Source organism: Pieris napi, chromosome 7 (genome assembly GCF_905475465.1).
Source record: "Pieris napi chromosome 7, ilPieNapi1.2, whole genome shotgun sequence".
Lineage (NCBI taxonomy): Eukaryota > Metazoa > Arthropoda > Insecta > Lepidoptera > Pieridae > Pieris > Pieris napi.
The window spans coordinates 5,133,737-5,154,144 of NC_062240.1; the positions used below are offsets into that span (position 1 = coordinate 5,133,737).

Below are 20,408 nucleotides of genomic sequence, written 5' to 3' on the forward strand. Positions count from 1 at the left end.
TGCCTAAAAATATAGTTTTTAGTAACTTTATTGTACATTACATAATTGCAACTATTTATCCACTACTTCACTTAATAAAACTTAGTCTTTTCTAATCTTTGCTACTCTGGGGTCATCGGGTCTCATAACTACGTACATTTTCTTGTACCTTTTATTATCTCCATCTCTTTTAAAGTAATTGTAACATCCTACGGAACCCAGGCCTATTCCCACCAATGCAAGGGCAGTGCCTGCGTATATTTCTGGTATTTCGTCGTATCCTTGTCTGATTAACTGAGCAAGAGTCTTTCTTGACGCTTGCGCTGCCATTGTTCTAAAATATGTAGCCGTGTACTCACTCACAAAAAATTTAATAGGCTAAGGAAAACGATCGCTGAACGGCCTAAGTCTTAACCATAGTTATTATTTTTGGGATTTTGATTTTTGCGTCTTAAGAGGTCATATCCGTAAATGTCAGTATGACAAATGACAAATGTAGGTCTATGATCTATGGTCTCAACTCTCAAATTTATTCTTGTTGTACAATATAATATTTGACGCGTCTTAAGACCGATAAAACACTGCGTTCCGATCTAGCAAGTTATCGGATACCTAAAAACCGGATGCCGGAGTAGTGGAAAAGTACGTAAGTACTGTTGTGAGTTTCTAAATCGGATCGGTAATTAACGTTTGCCGGACCGGAACAGTGGAGAAAAGCCTAACACGCCTCTATAGTCTGCCTCACTCTAACGCGTTCCGGCTGTACCAGCCGCGCTTGCGCTACGTGACCGATTTAGTTAAAGAGATGTGAATACGCAGTATGCGTTCTGTCCCACTCTAAAGTCGGCCACTGACGATACGTCCATTTAGTAGACTTCCTTTTGGATGCACTCCAAATGGAAATTTATCGAGATACGGTACCATTCACAATACTTCCATTTGGATGCATGGCGTCACTTCGAACTTTGCAATCGTACGGAACGGAAATAAATAATACTATGGATAACAATACTTTACTGGTGGCAGCAGTTGTGTGTATTTTATTAAAATTAATAAAAAAATATTTTTTTTTATTTATAATCCATTTGGAGTGCATCCAAAAGGAAGTCTACTAAATGGACGTTTCGTCAGTGGTAGCCTTAAGACGCAGTATGGCCGCACCTATATTACGTCATCCTGTGTACGGTTTATTTTCGTTACGAAATTTCTTGATGCGGATTTCAGACCGCGCTCAAAGCCCGCGAAAAAATCTATGCAATAGCTTAAAAACTTTGGATACAGCAAATAATTATCTTAATAACCGAACACGCAATTTACAGATGAGTTGAACAATGATGACTAAGATAATAGACATGTAAAAGGCAAAATAATTACTAATACATACTGCGTTAGAGTCAATGTCCTCGAAGACTGATTATGATTGTAATATAAAATATTATAATATTTGTATTTGTGTAATTTAAGAAATATTATTATACGTAAAACCCTGACGTTTGACACTGACCTACAGAAGCATTTTGGCGGGTTCTTGAAAAAGTAAATGTTTTATTTGACGTTTTAAAGCCAATAACAAAATTTCAAATAACAATATATTGTATAGCAATATACAAAAAACCCAAGATACACAGTCTCGAATAAAAGTAACGCTCGAAAGTGTCCCGAAACACTACTTCTGTCTCTTTCTATAGGTAAGTTACAAGCATATATTATTGCAAAATCAACCTTACGCGAATTGTTTAAAGTTGTTATTACAACGCAGTGTAATTAAAGCAATAAAATTTTACGACCGACTGTGGTCGGTAGGACAAGGTATTGAGTGGAGTCAAACATGACTTTTTTATTTACAACTATTTAACATAATTTTAAATTTATCCGACGTTTCGCGTGCTTTACAGCGTGCGTGGTCACGGTGACTGAAGACAACAGGTGTTGGATGTTAAATTTATAATAATACATAACTTTAATCCGGTTAAAAAGTTTTTTCTTTAAATTAAAAAAAAAATTAAATTGGCTACCTCCTGATACACTTTATATAGCGTAAATATATTTGTCAAAAACTACACACAAAAAAGTTCAAAAGTATATAAATTTATTTATAAATAAAAACACAAATAAATAACATCGACTCCACTTATTAGAACAGGGATAATTCTTATAATGCGACTAAAATAAAAAGAAGACTGTAATGCGTTGTTTTAACACTGAACAAGCAGCCATTGAAGTTGGCCGTATAGAAGTTTGTGCGTTGAAAGTTTTTAGAAAAAATAAATAAAAATCACACATTGCTTGTTATAATCAGTCATAAAAACAACAAAAACTAATGACTAAAGTTTTTTACTTACCGAAAATACGATATCCCATCCTTTTTTAGCCTTCTTGACGTTATATATTTACAATTTCTCACAGAACACTTTGACATTTTTAACAACTGCTCCCAGACGCGAGGGACGCGAGACTATTTGAAATGAGCGCACAATTTAGAATGTTGCGCTCATTTTTTGAGGACGTTTTTTAGACGTTGAGTGTGCATCTTGGGTTTTTTGTATATCAATGTATAAAATGGTTATGAAATCGTGTCAAACAGCCCATTATATAGGTTTGAAGCCCACGAAAAGCAACCACAGACATAAAAATAATGAAAGGGTAGTTTTTATTTAGCTATTTCCTACTTCTATAATTTATAAAAAATATCAAATAAAAATAAATGTCAGTAATGTCATTATATTTTGCTATATGGAAAAAATATGTTTAATGATTGAAGAGTATCATATAATCTAATAGAAATTAGCTTTTTCACACGTTATTATTTTATAATTATTAAAGAACAAACATTTATTTAAAATGCCAATGCCAAAAACTATAGGGCACCAAGTCGACTTTGGAAAATCATGGTTAGGATTGATAAAGCAAGGTTTTTGGGAAATTCCAGGAGTGATGTGTTCATCTATTTGTGCTCTGGTTGGGATTGGCCTGGGATTGGCTGGATTGGACCAATACACGAAAAATAATGGTGAAAATAGAGAATATAAATCCACTTACATGATTATGAGAGCTAATGATCCTAGAGTAAAGCGGCTAAAAAATCCCGTCTACACGAAGTATTAAAAACCTTACATACCTTAGGTCAAACCAGGCATAATTATGTCCTGAACTTTTTAATACCAGTGTTTGTTTGATGTCATAAACTGAAGCGAAGATTGCCTTTGTTCTTTTCTACGTAGCTGATGTAATAACAATCTTAAATATACATATAATAAATATGGTCTCTGAGCGTTATTAACCTCAAAGTTCAGAATTTTGTTTAGAATGTATTAATTAATGTTATAAGTATTTGTTGGGCGCAAACGGTGCTTACCCAGCAAAAATGCGAACAGCTGTTATTCTAATTGGAAACAATAATTATAGATGTAAGAAATAAATATGTGTTCACTGTTCTCACTCTGCTTGACTTTAGCAATGCTTTCAATACTGTGGACTTTGAAATTCTGCTTGGGTTGTTTGAAAAGCTCTTCATCCGCTATTGACTAGTTTTATTTCTATCTTTACGGGCGTCGCCAGCGTAGTAAAATCAATGATACCTACTCTCAGTGTAAGTAGGTACTGGTGTTCCGCAAGGTGGCGTACTTTCGCCACTTCTATTATCTCTTTATCAACACCCTGACAGCGCGTTTATCGGCTAATTACCAGCTTTTCGCTGATGACCTTCAAATTTACGTTCAGTCTACACTGGAAATTCCTCTTGCGATACAGGAGATGAATGATGATCTTCATAATATAGCCAACCGGAGTAAAGACTTTGTCTTAAAATTAATCCTGCAGTCATTGTCATCGTAAGCCCTTTCTTTATTTCAAGGGTCAAATGGGCTCAGCTCCCTGGCCTTGATCTTGACCGCGTGGCCTTGGCTCTCAATAAGGCTGCTAAAAACCTTGGGGCCTTCTTCGATAAAACGTTATCCTGGGGTCATCACGTAAAGGAGATCAGCCGTAAACTTTACGCCGCTTCTAATACTCTGATTTATCATTCTAATTTCCTTCCTATCCGCACTAAATCTAAGTTAGCGCAATCCCTTCTGCTACCTATTTTCGATTATGCAGACCCACCACCTAATATGAATGATGAGCTGCAGAATTTCTGCATATGTTTCATATTTGGTTGTTTGGGCCCCGTAACAACCCTACCAATTACCGCCCTATCAGCCTTCTCAACACGCTGAGCCAGCTGTACGCGAAGGTAGTCAAAAAGCGCCTCCTCGATCCAATCACGATAGCTAATAACCAAATTAATAGCCGCCCGCGCGGCCAATAATAATAATAACTAAAAACAGATTAGGGTATAAAACCGCCTTCACCGGGAAGGCTGCGTATTTCGCTCGCTCCAGTGAGTTTCCGTCCTGCCCTTCAAGCGATTGACCACCCTGCGACGGCCCAAGCCGAGGTTAGAGTCTTACAGGAGACGCCCTTGCACTAGTCGTGGGATAAAATTAAACGCCCATTCAGACCGAGCTACGCTCGCACAAAACAGCCCGAGCTGAGCTGTAAAGGCCCTTAAGGCCAACAGCGAGATTCCATTCCAAAAAAATAAAAAAGGTATAAATGTTCATAGTTTTGAAAATAAAATTCATTTCCATCTTCACCTCTTCTCTACAAAGAATTAGGGAGTTTTATTTTAACACAATCAAGCAACCCAAAACATTGATTTTTAAAATATTTTGATGAAGCATAGTATTGCTAGTAATTATGTAACTTTTCATGCCTTTTGATACATTAATAAAATAATTGTTTTATTTGGTTTAAATATCCTTTGACTTTCCTTGAGACTGTATATTTATACCTAAAACCTTTATTAGTCTGTTGTGATCAGCTGCTTTAGACATATCGGTCCGGCCTGTTGACACTCATGACATTGCTAACTGGAAAAGGTCAAATTGGTCAAAATAGAAGATAACTGCTACAGTGCGAAGTTTGCGAATATTCAATTAGAATTTGGTTTATCTGCTTAAATTACCGTTTTCTTTAGTTTTATTTAGCCACTTGTGCATATAGCTTGTGTTGATCAGTTGAAATTTTTATCAACACAAAATGAGTTCTCGTTTCGCGGTTGTTGAACAAGGCCCGCCAATTGAGGTTTTCCAGCTTAATAAACTCTTTACAGACGATACAAATAAAAATAAAGTAAATTTGGGAGTTGGTGGTAAGTTATATAGATACTATATTTTTTTTAAAATACAGTTTCCTATTGTTATGTAATGTATTCATTACTGGAAGCCGGTAAATTGACGTTGTCGTATCAATAGCGTCCTAAGTAAACACCGATTGATGAAATTGTTGTTTTCCTCAGCCAATAAAATTGTCACCAAAATCTTCGCATGCAAGTGTATCTTGAAGTTTGTGTAATTGCGATTGCGTTGGCGTTTTCTTAAATATCTTTTCTAAATAAATTAGAATAGTTCACATCAAAATCTAACTGTATGTTTTTTTAGCATACAGAGATGAAACTGGTAAACCATGGGTCCTCCCTGTTGTTCAGAAAATGGAGAAGCTGATGGCAGCCGATTCAACTCTTTTACATGAATATCTTCCTGTTCTTGGTAAAACAACAAAATCTAATTTTAGTTACCCAATTAAGTTCTAGAAGTATTTTTAAATATTATTTATATTCAGTAAAATGTTATGTTAATTTTTGAAGCCTATGATTATTTATAAGACCAAAATTGACATACCTACTTAAATGCTAAATTATATAATATATTTATATATCTTAATTTGTTTATGTTCGTGTTTTTATTATTAACAAGTTTAGGAGAAATACTTGCTTATCAGCTTACATGAAATAGTTTATTTTAAATGGATAATAAATTTTATCATTTTTGGGAAACATTATGTTCACTTTTAAGTTTTAACTTGACTTGACTTTGAAGTAGAGTAAATTATATATTTGTCTTAGGTCTTGAGCAGTTCAGTAACCTCTCTGTGTCTATGCTATTGGGTGAAGATAGTTCTGCTATCTCTGAAGGAAAGGTGAGTGTTTTTTGCATGTTTATTGAAAATTTTATTTTAATATTTTTGCAAAAGTCTATTTGTTTTTTTCATACACTTATGCATTTCAGTTAAGTCCATTTGTTCAAAGTTATAATCGCTCAGTTGTTTTGATTTTGTATTAGCTTTTGGCATTTGACCTTATGATTTGCTGAATTTATTTAACGTTTTTACAGACCTTTGGTATCCAAGTTCTATCTGGCACCGGTGGTCTGAGAATTGGTGCAGAATTTTTGAACAAGCATCTTAAATACACCACATTCTATTACTCCAACCCAACATGGGGTAAGCTGTAGTTATTTTAAACACTTCAAAAATCTAAAGGAATAGTATTTTTATTAAAAAAAAATATTTCTTTATATCATTAGAAATATGATTGGTTTTGAAAAGTAGCTTATTGTATTAGTTTAGAGAAATATAGAGAAAATATCTTATGATGTGGAAAGTTTTAAACTAACAATGGACTACTTTCTCCCAGCAGAATATTGTTACTTTCTTCATTGCTCGACAAAAATAGCTATGCAACACAATTTGTCGTTTTTATATTAAATAGGCTTAATTTATATCAAGCTGGGTTACAACCTAATACATATTTAGCCTCATCTTAAAGTAATGATTGTATAAATAAAGGATTTATTATTATTTTTATTAAAAACATATGGATACTATGAAAATTTTATGATTACTTTTTAATTATTTAATGAAAAAATAGTATTGTCGGCCGAGTAAAAATAATATCTAATTAATCTTATCGCTTTAAAATCCTACGACATAAATTTTCTTATTATGATTAAGTCTGATTAGAACCACTTTTGTAACAAATGTTTATCGTATTTCATCATTTATGTTTTTATTACGTAAAATTGTATCGGATTTGAACAAGTCATTGTGTAATACGTATATCTAAATTATGAGTGAATATTTTGATACTGCAGAAATTTTAAGTAAGATTAAATAATCTGCGCGTGTAACGCAAAATGTGATGAACATACTTACGTGATATCAAAGTCCCGTTAGGTATAGTCTATAGGTGTTTAAACTTTAAAGCGGGTCATTTTTTACCTAAGAACAAGAACCTTAAACTTGAAATTATTTTCGTTAAACTAGTTTTATTTAAACGAGTGGGTCTCGCGTACATGAAATATAATTTTGAAGTTATGGTTAGTGAAACACCCAAGCTTTCAATGGCAGGCAAAAATCTCTGATAAAATGCGAAGAATTGTGCAAAACTGGTATGCCTTAAAACTGAGCTCTAAATATAAAATTATATTATTTTCTAATAATTATTATTATTTGCTTTCAGAAAATCACCATTTGGTCTTCGTAAACTCTGGCTTCACACAGCCGCGCGTTTACAGGTACTGGAACCCCAAGACCCGAGCTATAGACTTCGATGGAATGATCGAAGACCTAAAGAATGCACCTGAGAACTCGGTCATACTGTTACATGCGTGTGCGCATAATCCTACTGGAATAGACCCCACTCATGAACAATGGATTAAGATCGCTGATGTTATGGAGGTTAGTTAAAATACTAGGCTTTTAACGTAAACAATATTACTTTATTATTAATTAATGGACCTTTATAATGACAGAAGCAATTATTGATATACATTTGTTTTAATACTGTTACTACTACTATTATCCATATTCGCAAATAGAGGACGTTTATATCATCTCACAATATAAAAGCCGTAAGCCGTATTCAACTTTTTGTGTGAATTTTGGGGAAAAGAAATTGTGGCATGTAGTGTTAATTCAGAAAAATAATTTCGCCTCAAAGAAAATGTTTTAATTCATATTAATTGTGTTTTTTTATAAAGTCAGTCAGTCAAAATAGGTTACTCCTACCTTATTAAATAAGAAATATGCGAAAAATAACTTGAGGCCATTAATCGTATTGAAATGCGAAAGCAAATACAGTTATATCATGCTTACGAATTTATATATTTTATATATTATACGTACAGATTATATGAACCTTGACCGTCATGCTAGGCGCGACGTTATCGCAAGATAGGCATAACTCGTGGTCATTGATTGCATCACTATTTTTATGGCAAACACAGCCCGTGACTATTTTTTTTCATCGAAAGCTCTTTATTGAGAAATATGGCTCGTAGCCACGACTGCTATCCTACACGTAACTTAATAAAAGCCAAAGTGTGAATTTATAGAACCTTTTCTATTAAAAACCTTTATAAATGGTATTAATATTGGTTCCCACTACCTCTTAACAACAAATAATTGCCTGTTTTATTGTTCATTAAACGCGATAGTAGGTGATTAGCCTGTGCCTACCAGCCCTAAACATTGCTTTGCCGGGTTTATGAATCATATTTCCGGTATTTATTATGTGTATTGTCGTAGGAACGCAAATTGTTCCCGTTCTTCGACAGTGCGTACCAAGGATTCGCGTCTGGAGACTTAGATAGCGACGCGTGGGCCGTGAGGTACTTCGTGAAGAGAGGATTCGAACTTGTTTGCGCACAGTCATACGCCAAGAATTTTGGCTTATACAGTCAGTATCTAATTAGACAATTTTGACTAGCACTCACATCTCTTTCTTTCATATTACATTGAAAAGAGACACGATTTACTTAAAAAGGACTGATTAAACAAACTATCTGCTTATATATACTCTTTTGTATGGATTGTACAATGAACTTTCATGATGGTTGTAGTATGTATATTTATATAACAACTAGCAGACCGGCCAAGCGTTGCTGTGGCTAAGGTTTTTGTTACATTACATAGTAGTAAACTATTCAAGGGAAACGGTAGGAGAACTTATGTGAAACGTTGGTACTTTTAACACAGCAACATCTGTTAGAATTGTATCAAATAATAAAAAAATATTTGCAATAAAATAATATTGCGGATATAAATTGAGCTATCCTATCTTTTAAGTTGGATCAAACTACACACGGTGTGCAAATTTGATTGATATCGGTTCGGTAGTTTCGGAGTCTATAGCGGACAAACAACGTGACACGTAATTTATATATATTAAGATTTATAAGAACATCATTCTTTTTATCGCAATAATTTGTAACGAGAATAAAAAGGCGTTTTATTGAAATCAATGGAATTATATATAGTGTATTTTATTTTTTATTTAGGTAACCAACAGCTTTATAAAAATTATAAAACCAAATGTATAATGTCCTAATAAAATAGATTCCCATATAAATATGAGTGGGTCTGTGCGTACGTATTTCTTTATGTGTGTTTGTGAGAGGGTATGTGTGACTATTTAGGAGTTGTTATTGATCTTTGGAGTTGTTTGAATTCCCCTCATCACAAATAACGTTTTATTTTCGACCATCTAGATGAGCGTGTGGGTAACCTAACCGTGGTGGTAAACGATCCAAAGCTGATCCCAGCCATGAAGTCCCAATTGACGTGGGTGGTTCGTGGGATGTATTCGAACCCACCCGCCCATGGTGCGAGAGTAGTCGCCAATGTCCTGGCCGATAAGAAGCTCTTCGATGAATGGTGAGTATATCGAAACTCAACTTATGTCCGGTCTTCAGTGTAGGCTTTTTTTATAGAAACGGTAGTAAGTGATGGTAACAAATTATCGCCTATGGAAACTTACAAACAAGAGCCTCGTATATGTTGCCGGTCTTAGGAATTGCGTTTTCCAAGAGCGCGACTTTCGTTCACGAATTAAACTTTGCCAGTCAGGTCATATGTTTTCAATAAAAGTAAAAAAAAACAGTTCATTTTGAATTTTAGTGGAGCAATGATCGTGAGATAGTTATATAAATAATGTTAGACGACACTGGATTTTTGTAAATTTGATCAAAGGCCGTTCCAAATTAATATCTGTCGTTTGTATTCCTGACACTTAGCGAAGATCAATTGAATTATTATGCTTCACGTAATAGTCTATACATCTCCCATTAGGCTCAATTAAACAAATAATTATTAAAAATATCACTGATTATTTAATTAATAATTTTCAATACTCGTTACAATATCAAATATATTTATATATACAGACATTTACATTACTGGACTTTTTTAATTTATTATAAACAAAAAACATGTTTATGTTAGTGATAAGTTTCAATAAAGTAATGTCATTTGAAAGATATTCTCGATAAAGTAAGTTGTTGAACCCGCATATAAATTAGTGTATCAAGAAATGTAAATATATTGTATTTTATCTACACTTTATTTAAATGCATTCCCTTAGTGCATTACCTAAAAGTAAAACTTGGCTTTTATTCAATAAGTGATAATATCACTTTACATATAATATACATGCTTAGAATATTGGCTCCTGTAACCAAACATTACGGTTTTCACATATAATTATCAAATCTATGTATATACAAAATATTGTAATTTTTTTTAGAAAAGTAATTATATTCTTGCCCATTTTTCTCCAGAATTGAAACTACCTTTTGGAACTAAAGTAATTTTTTTTAAATATTTTATCTTGTAATTTTGACCTTCCCATGTGCCTTTTTATTGGACCTAATTGAAATAAAATGATTTGCTTTTTTTAACAATGACCAAAAATTCATCACACTTTAAAAGTATATTTGAAATCATAATGCATTAATAGCAGGATGGAACTTGGTTTTTTTTTGCAAAAGGTGCACTTGGCACTTGCACACTTTTAGAAAATCTAGGCTAGACTTCCGTCTTGTCAGAAACACGCAACGATAACAAAGAAGTAAAGTAAACTTATTAAAATAACCTAAGTCTGTGTAATTGAGAGGAAAATGTAGAAAAAAAACAAAATTTTATTTTTAACTGATCATAAAAATCTCTAATCAGCGCTGTGGAACAGTCTGCTCCTCAGCATGATGCTGAGCCAGAGCCAATTACAACCACAGCACACACGCAGTACACAATTAAAACGTACCTCGTTCTTTAAAAGAAAAAAATTGTTATCCTTCATTCATCTTTTTTATATTTTTTATTGTTATTTTGTGTGTTTCTGTGTGTGTTTTGTTCGTAATAAATGTTATGTCTATGTCTAATTCAATAACAAGTCCGCGTTTTACCAAATGGACTAATCGCTTACGTTTCGCATTTTACATTCTCTCACCTAAAAATATTGAAGCGTTAATATAGCTCAATTAATTGTATTGGTTTCATGAAAATTAAGTGTTTGATAATCTAATAAAAAATATGCGTAAAAAAGGATAACTTCCATTATTATTTTATTTATTAGTAATGTTAAATTTTCAGGAGAGACCACATAAAAATGATGTCTTCCCGTGTTATGCAGATGAGGGATGCGCTTAGGGCCGAACTTATCAAGTGAGTTCTAAATATAATTTCTAGTTTTGTTTTAACTGGAGTCAAGCACTATTATATTGTTCGTACAACTTGAATAATTTAAGAGGTGAATACATCTGCTGTGGTGAAAAGGACATAGACAATATATAAAATATTAAAGTTGGATCCATTTCACGACTGTGTGTACTTATGTACACGCGTTAGAAGTTATACTTCTTTGGCGTAACAAGATAAAAATCTTAAAAAAAATGTATTCTACGTTTGTAGAAAAAACGACAATAACAATAGAAAATAGGTATTTAATACATTACACACTACACAACTTTTATTATATCGCATTATCTAGTTAAATAAAGTTTATTTTAAATATCACAAAAAATATTTCTACATAATTAAAGAAATGGACCTTTTTTTTTAGCATGCAACTTATACATATTGATATTTACTATTTTGGTTGTAGTTCAGTAGACATGTGAGTTACAAGAAGCTTATGATAGCTAAAGTATGATACAAAATATATTCTTGTAGAAACATTGTCTAAATATCGTACAAATATAGCATCAATAGTTTGTATGAAATAAAAACTAAAATGGTAACTTCAGGGTGTCGGTTTTTTGTGACGGCGCGCGCATCGTAATAATTTACTCTCATAATTTTTCCCTATCGCACCAAAAGAAGTATAACTTCAAAATGTTTGTTACATAATAATGTTCAAAGGTGCCTGAGATGTATTTAACAAGTTACAATTTTTTTATACTAAATTATACTTTTTTGCACTTCCAGACTTGGCACCCCCGGAAACTGGGATCACATAGTGAAGCAGATCGGTCTTTTCTCTTACACGGGTCTGACGAGCAAGCAGTGCGAGCATTTAATCCAGGAACACCACATTTATCTCCTCAAATCCGGTCGAATTAATATTTGTGGACTAAACCCCTCCAACGTGGAGTACGTGGCGAGGGCCATGCACGATGCCATCACCAAGTTCCCGGCGCAAGAGTAAATACATTTCATTACTGCTTTTGGAAGAACATTCTTAGTTTTGTTCATAAAAATATTAAACTAAATACTTGTATTTTGTAAATATCAGCTGGTTTTTATTTAAAAATAATATTGTGAGACATGGTCACATTGAAACTCTTGAATGAAATTTATAAGATTTTGTTATACAGTCTGGCAACACACATTTCTCCAGTCTCCACTTGATGTGGTAAAAATAATATGAAAATGTCTTAATTATTAATTAACCTTCCAAAAGCATCTTAATAGAATATCGTGTTTATTTCGCTTATTTTTGTATGTTTATATAATTTCGCAACGTTTGAGCGATTTTTGCTTATATTTAAGTAGGATCAATGGTAGAACAACGAAAATCAAAGTATAGACTATAGATTCACAAAAAAATGGCAGCTTATAAGCCCAAACAATTATGTACCAGAAGGCAGTAGAGGTCGATAAACTTTTTATATATTATATACATTTGTCTGTAGTAAATTAATGAGAATCCACTTGCCTTAATGCTTTTAAAATGGATATAGAGTTTACTAGCATTTTATTATGGGCGAAAGCGTACTAGCGTTTTATCAAATATTTTAGATGAATCAAGTTTTAGTATAGGAAAATATTTTATTCTCAATAGAATGAGAAGAATTAATTATTTTATGATCAGTGAGAAATAAATGCGATTATTTATATTATAATCACAAATTTATATTTACTGTTATTTAAAACCGCCAGTATGCTTTGGTCTCATGTTTCCATTTATTTTTCGGGATAGTACACTGCCGCAAGGGACGCAATAAAAGTTCAATTATAAAATTGTACCATTTTTGGTCAATATTTTTGACAGCTGGAGATTTTTATATATTTCTTGTTATACGACATTAATGCAGTATTGTTTTTCAATTATAGCTTTTAGTAAAAGGATTCCTAATATCTCTAATCAAAGTTTTATACATGTTGTTTTAGAAAAAGGAATCCGAGCACATATATACCTTTTATTTATAGCTGTTTTGTTATAGTTCCTTATAATTGTTGCAAATATAATCTCAGTTACAATTATTGTTTTATTTTTTCGTCTAAAAATATCGTTTGAAATAAAAACTCTCTCTATTAATGCTTTGCTTTTAAAATTATCAGTTTATGTAATAAAAAAGTTAATTTGGCTATGGTTTTGTTCCAGTGAGCAACCATCAAAATTATAAAATTTTGGCCCTTTACAATATGGATGTGCATTTGAGAACTGAAAACATCACATGAAGAAAGGATTAAAATGCAATTTGCAATTATGACAATTCATTAAATTTAAATACATATGTGCTAAAAACTGTTTCAATATCTTCCAAAATTTGTGGCCGTTGAGGGAAAATGAAACATCATATAGATAACATACGTATATATATTGAAAAATGTCTATAAACTATGATTCCATAGAGTTACTATCTTCAGCCGGTATGGTGACTCGAGGCCTGGATCCGAAACGGTCTATTACTGCAAAAACAACATGAAATTAAAAATTGTTATACTAGAAAAATACTAATGTGAATGCTAATTTTTGAATGGGACGTGTTAAAAATAACCCACTCTTGTCCTAGAGCCGAATGGGTAGCATCAGCAATCAGCATCAAATATTTTAAAAAAAGGCCAGTTATTTCCTACACACTTTATTTCATTGAATGGTGTATTACATAGTACAATCATAAAGAGGTTAAATAAAGTAGATTGTGCAACGGGCCTTTTCAAGGGATCCCAGAGCTTACCTTGTTCACTAGCGCTAAGATCGACCATTTCAATGCAACATTCCTTGTTATCCCCACCCACCGCCAGCGACAAAGGATCGTCGGGACAAACCGCGGTACACAAGGCAGCACCCACGCGACACTGACGCTCGCTCACTTGAACCGCAGCGCTGCATAAATTAAGAATTTAACTTTTAATTATCTGTGCGGGTTAAAGCTAAGAAGCTCAATTTGAACCAGAAATAATAAATTTATATCCTACATATAATATACATAATATGTATTATTAATTTTAGCCAATTTTTTCAATTACTGGGGGCTTAGTCAAGATGCCTTAACAGTAGCGTATGTAGAAAGTCGAAAACTAAAATTTTATCGACACGAACTGTCATTTTAAAGGCATCTTGACTAAGCCCCCTGTAAAAACCTGTGGAGGTATGATGGTGAAACAGTTCCATCAACCAAAAGAGGATCCTCGACCAGACTAACCACTGACTGGCCCGAAGGCCTCGGTGGCTAAGTGAGCGTTTAAGTATTACGTCACGCAATTTTTGGAGATTCTTGACCCCCCCCACCCCCCCCATTAAACGCGCCGTAACTTTTTCTGTATCCAATAGTAAAACGTTTCGTGACCACCCAGTGACCATTATGTAAAGTACGGGAAAGTCGAAAATAATATGAACAATAACGGGCAATCCTCCCCCCCCAAATCCGTTACATAATACTTGAATGCTCCCTAAAGTCGACAAGTTAGTAGTTAGTGGTGTAGAGGTTAATTTGTGTCGCTACAAACCCAAAATACAAAGTTGCCGATATTAAATTCTTCTAATTAATAAGCTAATTATAGAGAGTTACAGAGTACCGAAACTGATTGAATAAACTGATAAAATAATATGGTTAAACTCTAAGGTCTTTTTTGGCAGATCACTACTATTAAGAATACATTGTAAATTAAAATTACCTCGATATATCCCAAGTCTTCATTTTAGCATCCGTACCCACTGTTATCATGAGACCGGGAATATTATCACTAATCACGAGTCCTGAAAACAAGAAGCATTATCTTAAAGTAAATGTGATTTTATTGTTGAAATATTCAAAACTATACTAGTTGTTTTATTACAATAAATACAATTCCATTATATCAATTTATCGGTACGAACTATTCGTATTTTTTACTAGTTTTACCAAACTACTTTTTTATTAGATACTTAATGGGCTCAAAAAAGTAGTTTGTTATTCAACGTTACGAGGCTCGTTTGAACTCTGCGCTCCATATTCGTTAGCTACCCTCAGGCAATATGTCTTTTGTTGGGATCTTTGATTCTACTACTATTCTACCTATTTTAAAAGAGTAAGTGTGGAGTTTCTTGCCCATTCTTCTCCACACGAAACTACCTTTTGGAAGGGGCAACTAGAATCTTCTTTATATTTTTTTTGACGTGATAACGTCTTTAAAATCGTTTTAGTCGGGTGACATGTTCAGAAACTTGTGTCACACCAAAACCTCACGAGCGCGATCGCAGGTATAACGAGAGAGAGACGGACCGATCTCCCGTCTCATCTCGAGCGCTGCCAGTCATTCCGTGAATGTATGAAGAAAAATGTATATCATAGTCGAATAAGTAAACTTGTCATTTTACACCCGAAATTTATCATCAAAAGTGTGAATAAAACGATAGATGTAATTTAAAATTTGAAAAAATTGTTATCTTCATTAATTCCTTACTTCCCAAAAACTTATATCACCAATAAGACGTTATCACGTAAACATCTCGATCGTAAACATACTTTACAAACAACCAATATTTTTTTTGACGTTCAAAAGTGCCATTTTGGATGGTCTAATTGAAATAAATGATTTGACTTTGACTTTGACTACTAATTTATTGTTTAATACAATTTAAGAAAAAAAAAGGTATTGGACATACTTATTTAAAAACAGATTGGTTCATTACTCGCTGGTTCACCTCGTAACGTTGGTTGGGACAAGCTTTATGTTATATATACATTTTCACACCGCCGCCTATAGACACTCCGATTGCCAGAGAGCTCGCAAGTGCGTTGTCGGCTTTTTAAAAATAAAAGTAGAAGAAATTTGTACCATTTTCAAAGGAGTTTTACTAATTACTGAGGACACTTCTTACTGTTAAAAAATCAATCCTAAATATAATTGTTTAGATAGTAACCTGTGACCTCCTTTTCGTGAGCCTCGATCACCCACAATGGTTCATCTTGTCTGCAATCGACATACGCCACTTTACCGGTGTTGTTGCTCATCTGAAAGTTTCAGTATTAAAACTTTTCTCTTGGGTTTATTAATGAATTAAACATTTAATTAACAATATGAAATAATTTGCGAAAAAATTAATATAGATAGTTATATGTTTAGTTCAGTAGCTGTAAATCAGCAATTTATGACGTCAAAAACACCAATAATTTAAGTCAACCGACAAATTAAAGGCGGCAAAGGAGTTTTACATAAACACGATCGTTTTTAAAGTAATCCTTTACGTTAATACGATGTTTGACAGCCCAAATGCGTACAATTTTCATACAATGTGTGTAGTAATACCACGTTACGTTACCTGATAGATTTTACAATTTGTTCCTAATTTGTCCTCATTTGAAAGGAAGTTGATTTGAATACCCCTTAAACAGTTTATAATATCTAAACTTACCACAAAACAGAAAGGATTATGTCTGTCCCATACGACTCGCTCGATTTCTGTAGGCAACGCCCATTCACGGCAGGCTGTGGGCGTACGACAATCTGTGACACGAGCGCGTCCGTCGCACGCGCCTGTTAATAGCGTTTGCGCTTCCAGTGGATGGAAGGTTATAGATTGGACCTGAAAGTACGTTACGTTTAACAATTTGACGATTTCACTTCGATAGATTATAATCTACCGAATAATAATACGTTAAATTGTAAGCAGTACGTTGAGTTCACAATCTTTCGACAGTTTACAATCTCGCGAGATAGATTACAATCTAACGGTATTTACAATTTAACGTTAACATATATATATATAATTAAGGTACGATTTGGGTTTTGGGCCTATTAGGGCAAAACTATTAGTTGCGGTATTATAAGGGTGTTAACAAATAAGGATGCGACAACGTATACTTAAAATATAATCTAACAAGCACTAATTAACAAGTTAAGTCTCTTAAATTTCACGGAGCTATTTAATAAAGAAATATGTGTCGAAAAAAATATAAACAAAACATTGTAATCCAACATTTGTATGTTTAATTGAGAACTGATTCGCCATTGATGTTGCCAAAATAAAACATTAGTTATTAATAAGAATTCCTATGAGTGTGAGATTTGGAATTTAAAAATTACTGTAAACCAATCTGCATCCAGCGAGATTTCACCATTTTGTTTTTTAATTGCAATTTAAAATAAATTTAAAATTTACACATTTTAATGTTAGCTCGATATAACGCAATGTGTCAAATTCCTCGTGAAGATATAACAAAATTATGCAACCACATCTATTGACATTACCTTATCCTCAAAGTAGTCCAATGTAGTGTGAGGTGTGCCCTGGTCGAGATCCCACAATAATACTGTATTATCAGCTGAGCCGCTCGCCAGCACGTGGCTATATAGTTAAGACAATATATACTTTAAACATTTACACAATTACTTAATAATGTAATTGCCTAAAATGAAATCAACAAGCCCATACCATTCAAACTTAAACAATTGTTTAAGGAAAATCTAAAAGGCATCCAACCTCCTTTGATTAACTAAGTATATATTCATGTAATTCACGAAAGATCTAAAACATCTTAAGTTGTAGTAAAAAAGTGTTGTGAACTACTTCAAATTCGGTATAAAATTAGTTTTAAGCTTTGACACACATTATTATCTCAGTATTCTAAAACTGTATTGAAATTTTGCTAAAAAACTTTAAACAATCTTACGAAAAGTTTCTATTCCATGAGAGATCTAACACGGCGTCTTTATGTCCCACTCGTTTTGTTTTCTTCTTTTTATTCGGTTTTTTACCAAGTTTAAATGCTGGTTCAAGGCAGTTCTCAATGTCTAAGTCCCACACCTGTATGACGGGGTCCATGCCACCCAAAGCACAAAGGTTTCCTAAAAAAAACAGTATTAATTTAATCAGAGGACTAACACATGCTGGTTTCCTAACAATGTAAAGTTCTAACATATTTGGAAGTTAGCTATTGTTTCAGTTATACACTCCATTTCAACACACAACACATTTGTATAGTAAGGTTTCCTAATTGATCAATGTTTCAACACTAAAGAAACTGTACCATATTTAAAGACTACATGCTTGATTTATATTTAATATTATAAAAGAGAAATATCTATTCTTTACTTACCAGGATGTGGATCTGTTGGGTCATGACTCAACCATTCTATACACAGCGGGAACCATGGTAGAATTATGTCATGGTGGACATAGAACGAACCTTCTTCTTTGTTAAATACTTAAAATAGAACAAGGTATTATAAGTTGGTGATAATTTAAAACAACTTTTTGCCTAAAACCTAAATGATTTATTATTAAAATTAATATAATATAACTTTGTAAAAATGAATACAAATAATGTTTTTACTAACACAAATTTGAATTGTAACTCTGATAAATAAATAATATAAAACAAAATACAATCCAAATGTTTTTCAGTTAGTCTAGCTAGTTTATAATAAAAGTTTATTGGTACTCAACTCAAAAATGGTTCACTTTTGCATAATACTATAGGGTTAAAATTATAACCAATAGGCACCCTATCACCTTCTAGCGGGAAAAATTCAATTTACCAATAACTTTGTTTGAAAGACACAGAAGGAATTGTTTTGTTGGTTGTAAATTCTGACATTTATATATGTATAGTAAATCTTACCATAAACTTCTAAAATGCTAGCATCACTCTCAACATGGCCAACTAGTAATAGGTTATCATCTGATTTAATGATATCATCCTCTTCATCACTGTCAGGGCCGTCTGTCTGTAATATACAAAACATCTAGCAGAACAAAATCTCACCCAAATCACAATACAAGGCTACGTAACTTTGTGTTTGACACATTATAAAATTATAAAATAAGTATATTTAATATTAGTGGGACAGAAAAATAAAATAAATATTTAATTTTATAATGTTTATGTATACTGTGATTATTGACTCTTACCCTAATTTGAACATCTTCACTTAGGTCTCCTAAATTAGGTAAGGTTGCAATCGTTCCTAGACCTATGGGATTACCTGCATCAAATAGTTAGATATTAATTATAACTGTTCTTAATATGAATATAGTTATTGTTATTAGTTTTGTTCCCTTTGGAGTACTTGTGGAGACTCTTGGGCTGTGGGATTCAAGTGCACAGGCACTAATTAAAGATTTAAGTTGGTGACCACAAAGCTAGGCGCTTTTCTCATTCAACAAATAAGTATACAGTGAGGAAATTAACTTTTAAATTTGCTTTTATATTCTTTTTAACAATCAAATGAATTATTATTATATAGGTTAAGAATATTGTAATTTCTATATATTTCTCGGTTGGAAAGAATTATAAATATATTAAATATTAATGTAATAGTATTATAAAAACATGACAAGAAAAATACTTTACTTAGATTATCTTCATCATCATATTTCGCAAAGTTAAACTCATCATTTGGATCAGCGGGTACTGGAGCAGCATTATCTTCATTTGTTTCAGAATCACTGTCATCTAAACCTTGTTCTGCCCGCTCTGTTATCCTAAATCCCAATAACAATAGTATCATTATTTATTTCTATTTATATATTCATTTACCCCCTTCAAAATCAACAGGCTTAATTCTGTCTTAATATTAACTGTATAAGCTTTACCTTAAATCGTCAGCTGTCTGTTTTATAATCTTTTCAAGCTCCTTTTCAGTCAATTCTATCTGTAAAAGAGATGAATTTAACAGCAAACTTTAAAAATTTAAAACATGACTTGGTATAAACCTAGTACTTAGGCTATAAGTTGACAATTAATAAAATATGTATGTGTTAAAAAAATTATTTAGCGATATTGTTTACCTTTTCAGGTACAGCCTTGGCTACACCACGGCGAACAAAATGCATACATGATACAAGGCTAACTGATGGCGTTGTTTCATCCATATTAATGAATAAAGATAACTTTAACGAACTTTTAAAACCCAAAATGCGATAATTTCTCCAAAGAGTTTAGATTTATAATATGCGATTGTTTCTCAACCCGCATGCCCTTAGCACGTTTTTTTGACAGTCGATAGCTCACATCAATAACTTGACAACTTCACTAGAAAGCACTTTTTCTACTGACATCTCCATTATATTATACACTACTATTACTTAAATGTACTTATTTAGTTCTATTCTGTGGGATAAA

At 32.8% G+C, this 20,408-nt stretch overlaps 3 protein-coding genes across 3 annotated transcripts; 1 reads left to right on the forward strand and 2 right to left on the reverse strand.

Moving 5' to 3' along the window:
* Positions 1-8: 8 nt before the first annotated feature.
* Positions 9-455, reverse strand: LOC125050939. Its single transcript, XM_047651027.1, has one exon. It carries the CDS (start codon positions 307-309, stop codon positions 82-84), a length of 228 nt encoding a protein of 75 aa, XP_047506983.1. The 5' UTR covers positions 310-455; the 3' UTR covers positions 9-81.
* A 4,417-nt stretch (positions 456-4,872) lies between these two features.
* Positions 4,873-13,776, forward strand: LOC125051069 (aspartate aminotransferase, cytoplasmic). Its single transcript, XM_047651216.1, has 10 exons — positions 4,873-5,170; positions 5,460-5,567; positions 5,924-5,997; positions 6,192-6,300; positions 7,319-7,536; positions 8,386-8,536; positions 9,348-9,513; positions 11,227-11,298; positions 12,061-12,276; positions 13,460-13,776. Exons 1-10 carry the CDS (start codon positions 5,059-5,061, stop codon positions 13,479-13,481), a joined length of 1,248 nt encoding a protein of 415 aa, XP_047507172.1. The 5' UTR covers positions 4,873-5,058; the 3' UTR covers positions 13,482-13,776.
* LOC125051068 (periodic tryptophan protein 1 homolog) lies at positions 13,658-20,403 on the reverse strand. Its single transcript, XM_047651215.1, has 13 exons — positions 20,075-20,403; positions 19,880-19,938; positions 19,638-19,768; positions 19,196-19,269; positions 18,906-19,011; positions 18,381-18,488; positions 17,955-18,129; positions 17,533-17,629; positions 16,697-16,867; positions 16,205-16,295; positions 14,977-15,058; positions 14,037-14,185; positions 13,658-13,767 (listed from the first exon to the last, which is right to left on the reverse strand). Exons 1-13 carry the CDS (start codon positions 20,156-20,158, stop codon positions 13,697-13,699), a joined length of 1,398 nt encoding a protein of 465 aa, XP_047507171.1. The 5' UTR covers positions 20,159-20,403; the 3' UTR covers positions 13,658-13,696.
* Positions 20,404-20,408: the final 5 nt, after the last annotated feature.

Excerpts from the sequence above, each read along its gene's own strand:
- LOC125050939 (XM_047651027.1), bottom strand. The coding sequence starts at position 309 with ATGGCAGCGCAAGCGTCAAGAAAGACTCTTGCTCAGTTAATCAGACAA.
- LOC125051069 (XM_047651216.1), top strand. The coding sequence starts at position 5,059 with ATGAGTTCTCGTTTCGCGGTTGTTGAACAAGGCCCGCCAATTGAGGTT. Across the intron at positions 5,171-5,459 it reads AGTAAATTTGGGAGTTGGTG|CATACAGAGATGAAACTGGT; the intron begins GTAAGTTATATA and ends ATGTTTTTTTAG. Across the intron at positions 5,568-5,923 it reads TGAATATCTTCCTGTTCTTG|GTCTTGAGCAGTTCAGTAAC; the intron begins GTAAAACAACAA and ends TATTTGTCTTAG.
- LOC125051068 (XM_047651215.1), bottom strand. The coding sequence starts at position 20,158 with ATGGATGAAACAACGCCATCAGTTAGCCTTGTATCATGTATGCATTTT. Across the intron at positions 19,769-19,879 it reads CAGACAGCTGACGATTTAAG|GATAACAGAGCGGGCAGAAC; the intron begins GTAAAGCTTATA and ends ATTGGGATTTAG. Across the intron at positions 18,489-18,905 it reads TAGCATTTTAGAAGTTTATG|TATTTAACAAAGAAGAAGGT; the intron begins GTAAGATTTACT and ends TTCTATTTTAAG.